The sequence below is a fragment of the Eufriesea mexicana genome, unplaced genomic scaffold (assembly GCF_001483705.2).
Source record: "Eufriesea mexicana isolate 0111107269 unplaced genomic scaffold, ASM148370v2 scaffold2467, whole genome shotgun sequence".
NCBI lineage: Eukaryota > Metazoa > Arthropoda > Insecta > Hymenoptera > Apidae > Eufriesea > Eufriesea mexicana.
The window spans coordinates 2,047,918-2,055,715 of record NW_016910588.1 but is presented as its reverse complement, the minus strand read 5'-3'; the positions used below and the strand labels follow the sequence as shown (position 1 = coordinate 2,055,715).

Here is a 7,798-nt window from a genome sequence, read left to right as displayed (position 1 = left end):
TACTGAATTTATGATTAAAATTTACAAACTGGAAACTGTATTCCCAGTTATATTGTACGTCCTGACATTGCCTCACTATAGGAACACTACATCGACGTTCCACGCAACCACTCTGGATTCGTAGAAATTAAGTTTATAGCAATTAGTGGATCACGTAGCTACATTTGAAAGGCACCCTTCTTGATGTTTCGTCTTTTTCGAATGGCTGCTTCAGGAAGGTGAGAGGGGATACTTAGAGGGACTGGCTTCAAGGTATGCAGACCTCTTCAGAACGCATTACGGAGACGTCCTGGAACCGCTTGAGGAGCTACGCCGCCGTGAAACAAATGCTTCTCCCAGAATGCCCAACACTCAACTCACTACCAGTCATTCACAGCCCATTTACGTGCCCGGAAAATACTCGGTGAGTAAATCCGTCTCTTTCTTTCTCTTCTTCATTTTCCTCCTGTCCTTTCTATTTATCTTGACGACTCTCTCCTCTCTTTCTCTTCTTCGTCCCCTCTTTTGTTCCTTCACTTTGTAAGAATCCCCCGGTACATACGTCAAGTAATTATACCTATTTTACGTTCCACGTTAATTATAGCTCGTCTCAAACGCTCTCGCCAGCGTTTAGCAATGTACGATAACACGGTAAACGCGTGGCAGGAAATTTTTTTAAGTCGAGAGGATATGTGTGCTACCCGGAATGTACTCGTACTTGGCGAGATTGTAAGGAATTTTGGGTTTGTAACTAGTATCGCGAAGATCCGTGGGGAACTACAGTGTCGCCACCTGGCGGAGCGGAACCGTAAAATGTGGATTCACTGTTGACCGCGATCGACGACTGGTACGAGATCCAATGGCGAATATCGATCATTCTCTGATTTATTTTGTTCTTTAATTCGTCACTGAAAGTTAATACAATAGTTATTTTAAAGATTTAATGAGAAGAGTTATGGATAAACTGTTGATTTTTCGATGCAGTCGCCAGTGTCGCCATCTGGTGGACTCGGAACGAGAAAATGTGGATTAATTGTCGACCACCATGAACAATTAGCACGCGATCTAGTGTCGAATATTAATCATTCGTTTCTTCGTTCTCTTCTTTAATTAATCACTGATTGTGAGATTCAAAATGTCGATTATTTTATTTGAGATTTGATGAGAAGAAAGATTAATAAAATGATGGTTTTTCTTCGTATATGATACAATGAGAAAATGAATTCCGTTAAAAATAGAATAATAAATTTGAAAATGAGTTCCTTAAGAAATAGAATAATAAATTTGAAAATTAATTCCTTGAAAAATAGAATAATTTACAAATTTAATTTGTACCTGCTCTGGTTAAGGATAATCATTAGAAATGATTTAAATTTTTTTTTAGTTGTGAATAACTATTATAGATGGCGTTAATTGATTTTGGTTACGGATAACCATAATCGTGACCAGAATTTTATTTCGATTGTCAATTATTACTATCGACTAGAACGCTTTTTCTCAATAATTTTAGTCATTACCTATATTGCTATTATGGACAATTATTATAGTATCTGTGGATAGAAATGGAAACCAATATTTTGTACATTTTTTAGCAGTTAACAAATTAATATATTTATATAATAATATTTAAATATTAACGTCAATTCACAATACACTATTTTAAACAAAAATTCACACAATTCACGCTATCTAGAAAATTCTTCTCTCTCTCTCTCTCTCTCTCTCTCTCTCTCATTCTTATTAACACGTGTTTACTCTTTGACGATTCTCACGTAACTGTTTCATTCTTGCACATTCTTCTAATCATTTTTTTAACAACATTCATACTAAACTCCACTCGCACATATTATATTTATATCATCCCAAATGACTTTCACTTATTCTACCTCATTCCCATTCACACATATCAAACCAACACTCACAAATAGCTCCTTTAAAAATGAAAAAACATATTTCTCAATTTCTTTTCTCAATTTTCTATTTTATATGAATCTCTGTGAGTATGTAGATCATATTAAATCATCATCACACTCACAGTATCAACGACACATTATCAATCGCATTAATTATTATAGTATAAAATATTATATCAACGACGTAAAATTAATTATAGAACATTTAAAATAAAAAGAAACATATGGATGTTTATGTAAAAAGAGTAGAATAAAAGATCTCACGTTAACGAAAATAAAATCGTAATCATTAATAATGATTGTTAGTGTCCAAAAACGATGTTCATCATTTGTAATAATAATCTAATACATTGAATAATATGTAAAAAAATAGAGGTGTGATCATGTATACTATATCAATGTCATATATAGTAATTGCCTTTTGTAATTTGTTAGTCACCTAAAAATTACCCAAATAATCACAATTAACCCTTTGCGCTCGACGAATTTTTGCCTAAAGAAGGGTACGAGTTGAAAAATTTTCTACTATATGGCTGATGATACTTTTTCCACAGCAAATAAGAAATCCTATAATAATTAACGCGTAGAATTATTTAATTTCGATATTTCACACAATGTTACATTATTTTAAATTTGATATATTAATTAATATCGAGCTTCGAAATTTTACCAAATGGCGACTGAAGAGATTCTAGTGCAAAGGTTTAATTTTGTGATTTACTATATGTTCATCTATGACACTCACCACGTTCAGAATACCAAAAATCCATTCATCCTGGGAATTTCGACATGTAGGTAGCTATCGAGATTTAAGGATAAATTCCTTCCTTCGGAATGGTTTGGAACAAAGGACATACATAAGGCAAATCGTCGCAGAGATACGTAACAGGTGAATTTTTAGGTGAACTATGACCCGTTGGAGCTATGAAAAAGTTGGACTGAATTGTTTATTGAATTTTGAGGGCGCTACGTAGCGCAACGCTCACCGCGAGGGAATATACGGGCTTTCGACTATCAACGGATTCGCAGTGAAAAGAAATATCGGGTTTGTCAAAGGTACTAGCTTTATCGAACTGCAAACTTGTCACGAACATCGCGTACACAGCATGGGAAGTGAAAAGCCCTTCTGTCGATATCGGGCTCACTTTTCTGCCATTCTTATTCCGAACGACTGGCCCCGTGTTGGTCAAGTAGGGTATCTTTGACCTCGAAAAATCGGTGATCCGGCTCGTTTTGATCAGAAAACCACCTTCTGCCATTTAATTTTTCGGTGGTTATTAGTCCAAGATTTAATCTTGTTTTTCTTATTTTTCTTTTTATGAATATAATATATTTTTATATTAAATAGCAGAATTTTTTAATTTTTAAATTTTAAATGTGAAATATAGACCTGAATACAAAAGAAAAAGTGTTTCTTTGAAAATATTCTCGCAAATACTTTGTTTAAGAGATCTTAAATTTTAATCTTTCATTGATTTCCTCTTTTTTCTCACTTTTTCTTTGATTTTTCTAATATAGTATATTTTTATATAAATAGCAGGATTTAAATTTAAAATGTGAAATATACACCTGAAAACAAAAGAAAAAGTTTTTCTTTGAAAGCATGCTTGCAAATACTTTATTTAAGAGATCTGAAATTTTAATTTTCTCGTTGATTTCTTTTTTTTGTTTCTTACTGTATTTTTATACTAAATAGCTGGAATTAAATTCAAAATGCGAAACACTATTCATGCAGACAAAAATATTATAAATAAATAAATAAATAAATTATACCTATTTAATTAGTGTGCAAAGTGAATGTTTTAACTGAATAAAATGAATTATCTCCTGAAAAAGTGAACTTAAAAATACTGTTTCCTCAAGAATTCTTTATTATGAAAAGCAATGTTATATGAGTATACATATTTAATTTAAAATAAATGTAATATTTTTCTATACTTAATAATAATACTTTACAGTAAGAAGATTTTAATGGGTTGCTAAATAGCAAAATAGTAAAATTATTTCTTTTCATAAAACTATAACAAATGTAATTTGAATAAGACAGCCAATAATCGATTGCAAGTGAAAATAAAAGATAAAAATTAGGTTTGTTTGATATTTTTTATTGTATGATTTCACGTTTCACAAACTGAATTATTATCTTTGAAATAATCACTTTTTTCCATACCACTGTGAGTAAAATATTACGCTTTTAACATCCATGGCTTTTCTAATGGGCAACTCTGGTACAAACGCAGAGCATTACTGTAGAAATTGGAAATCTCTTTGTAACTATGCGGATTGCTTCCTTCACGGGCCTGTAAATCCTGAACTAACCTGAATGGTACACGAATCTAATCGCGGACGTTGCGGGCCAAATTAATACATTCATTACTAACCAGTACATTGAGAATCAAGCACTGCGATATTAGCTCTGTTATAGTACTTTTGCATAACGTGCTTGTAACTCTTGCAAATCGTTTCTATTATACAATACAAATGCTCCGTATGTTGAACAAATAAAGAAATTTAGAATCGTTAGTAATTTCTTTAAAAATTTGTAATAGCGAATGAAATGTTAATTACTAGTTATATTAAAAATGAGGGATGTATTTGCTTCTATTGGTAACAAAATATATATTTCTTTTATATGTTTTTAATATTTTCAATAGTCAATTTACATAATTGAATTAAATTGTTTTCAAGCAGCAATACTTTTATATTCTAATCGATTTTATATATTTGAATTAAATTATTTTTAATTAGCGATATTTTTTTATATTCTATCTGATTTTATTATCCAGCTTACATAAGGAAATCAAATCATTTTCAATATAAAATGCTTTCATGTTCTAATAAAGTTTATTAAGAACTTATTTTTAATCTTTGGGACACAAGAGTATACCTACATATACACATGGAAATGTATTAGTAAATTTATAGTACGTATTTGAAATGAAGAGGGAAAGAAAAATGATTCATATATCGACGCAGTTGATTTAATAATAAGATTTTTAAGTTATTATTCGACATATAAATGTCAAAATATTCAGAAAATTTTTGTCCACTCATAAAAAAATAATTCGAGAACGAGAAAATTAACAAAAAAAATACAATAGCCGCTTAATTATTATACAATCTTTCTTACATAAAAAATATTCTCTATATATTAATATATAATACATAAAATATAATTTAATATTTTTTATTTAATTTATAAATTGTTTAATATATGAAATATTCATTACGTTCTGTTCTGTATCGAGTTTATTCAATATAAATTATCGCGTTATATTAAATTATATTAACCCTTTGCGCTCAACGATTTTTTGGCTAAAAAAGGGCACGAGTTGAAAAATTTTCTATTATAAGGCTGACGATATTTTTTAAGAAATCGTATAATAATTAACACGTAGAATTATTAAATTTCGATGTCTCCCACAGTATTACATTATTTTAAATTTGATATATTAACTCTTTACACTCGAGAGGTGAGCTTCAGTCGCATTTGATAAAATTTGGAAGATCGATATTAATTAATATATCAAATTTAATGTAATGTAACAGTGTGCGGGGTATCGAAATCAAATAATTCTACAATTCTATTATTACGCAATTCTTTACTTACTGCTCAAAAAAATATCGTTAGTATTTTAGCAGAGAATCTTTGATTTTCTACTCTTCTCTAGCCAAAAAATCGTCGAGTGCAAAGGGTTAATTAGTATCGAATTTCAAAATTTTATCAAATGGCGACTGAAGGACGCCTCTCGAATGCAAAGGGTTAAAATTTATTCTACAATTTTTTATATAAATTACTCATTTCCATTAGATGAGCAAATTGTATTTCTTAATTCCTCTTCATTTCGTTTCTTAATTTTATTTTTTTATTTGTCAATTCCCCAAATTTATCAGTTACTGAGTTATTTGAAACATTCTGACATTTTAACACGAAATAAAAAGTAAATCGATTCGAAGCATTTGAATTGTGTTCCTTGTAAGAGGGATTTAGCGGTAAGTAGTTCACAAGAACTAAACACTTTCCGTCGTGGAATTGAAAGTCCTCTGGGAGCAACTTGCCGAACTGGTTTAAGGGGATTAACCGTGTAGATCCATTGATCCTGTTTTAAATCAGTTATTGTTCGCTGCTCAGGCTTTCCACACGGTTAATCGAGTTTTCTATCGATTGTCGATTTAGGTTAATCTTATCGGCAGAGCAATGATCTCAGGAAGTAATTAAGCATGCCATAAGTAGACCCCCGAGCAAGCTATTGAAAGTGGCCACTACTTACTTTCTATTTGTCGCGGAAATGTAAATTTTACTATGGAATTCGTGTATGTACATTGTTTACATATATTTTCTTATTCATATTATATTTTATGTACAATTTTAGTGCAAGGTTGCATAGAAAAATAATATATTTTGTTAATTAAATAAGGAATACATTTCGAATATTGCTATTATAAATATTGTATAACGGTTTGGGGTATTAAGTATGTTAATTCGTGTTGTTTAAAGTAAAATATTACGTTTAGATTTTATTCTTTTAATTTTATTTTTGGTTTAGCCCCAGTAGCAAGAATTTTCATTTCCCAAAAAAGTTCTTAGTTCTCAAATTAATTACTGTTTTCTACTTTAATAACCATAATATAATAAATAATAATTAATAATAACATAAGTCACCATAACCAGTTTTTCCAACAGCAAAGAGTAACTTATATTATACCCAAATCAATGCTCTTTTCTGCTAATAAAAATGAGTAAAATTAAAAATGATTGGATAAAAAATTTGTAAGACTTGTATTTCTAATGGACTAGAGAAAGAAAAGAAAAAATTCTTTAAGAATTCATTAAAAATCTGCTCTATTTACATGATAAAGAACCTGCCTTTTAGTTTTAGAATTTTAATATGCTCCTGAATAAATTATACACAAATAAAAACAAATAAAATCGTGTAATGAAAATAAATAGGTAGATGTATTTAACTATACTTCAGTCTCACATTTAAAAAATAACAGTATATATATTTTGAGTAATCACAAAAACATTATATGTATTTTGAGTAATCACAAAAACATTATATATATTTTGAGTAATCACTAAAACATAAACTTATATATGTATATATATCAGTAGGATATTTTGTGTAAATATATAAGCATAAAATTTTGTATAGTTTATTTTGACTAATTTAGCAGTTATAGTACTAAATATCAATAAATAATTCAGGGTCTAATAATTATCACTTAGAAATCGTTTGACTTAAACGCTAATGTTTACTTACAAAATAAATATGCCAGTAAGAAAGAAATAAAATAAAATTTTTTAAATATTATATTTTATCCAAAGAAAATGTAAGTTAGGTGACACATATCACGTGTAAATTTCACATATTATATAATTAACCATCAATAAGTGATTTATATCAAATTATTAAAATAAATTTTTCAATTTACTAACGAATCAATTGCACACATTATATTCATCCCCTAAGTCTTTAAATAAAAATGAGCTAAATTTATTCCTCACTCTTCAAACCTCTTCGCATATTTCATTTTATTCTTCAATATTACCAGAATTATGGTACCACGGCAATTTCGCGCGATTTAAATTAAATTATAAATTCGACGACGCGATTAGTAAATGATTTGCCATCGAATCTTCGTGGACAATCGTCTTTGGGGTCTGCGACGCCATAAGGTACGCGGGGCTGACGCGCGCCACAGGAGGGCGGCAAGGGGTCGAGGGGGACCCGATTGCCTATGCGGCTAATGGGTCCGTTAATTGCCATAACACGACCTCAGGTTTATGATATGTCAATAGCTAAGGGAGCTAGGGCGTTTAGAGCGCACGTGCTTGCCAAATGTTCAGTAATCCGTGACTTCGGAGCTCTAATTACAAGAGTGGTACCCACTCTTCATACCTG

At 30.2% G+C, this 7,798-nt stretch overlaps 1 protein-coding gene across 1 annotated transcript in view; it reads left to right on the top strand.

Annotated features, from left to right (window-relative positions):
* The first annotated feature begins 232 nt into the window (after positions 1-232).
* LOC108550069 (uncharacterized) overlaps positions 233-7,798 on the top strand; it is a 109,193-nt gene continuing 101,627 nt past the window's right edge. The window contains exon 1 of the mRNA XM_017903669.1: positions 233-403. Coding sequence (XP_017759158.1) covers positions 341-403 — 63 coding nt within the window. The 5' untranslated portion in view covers positions 233-340. The remainder of the gene's footprint in view (positions 404-7,798) is intronic.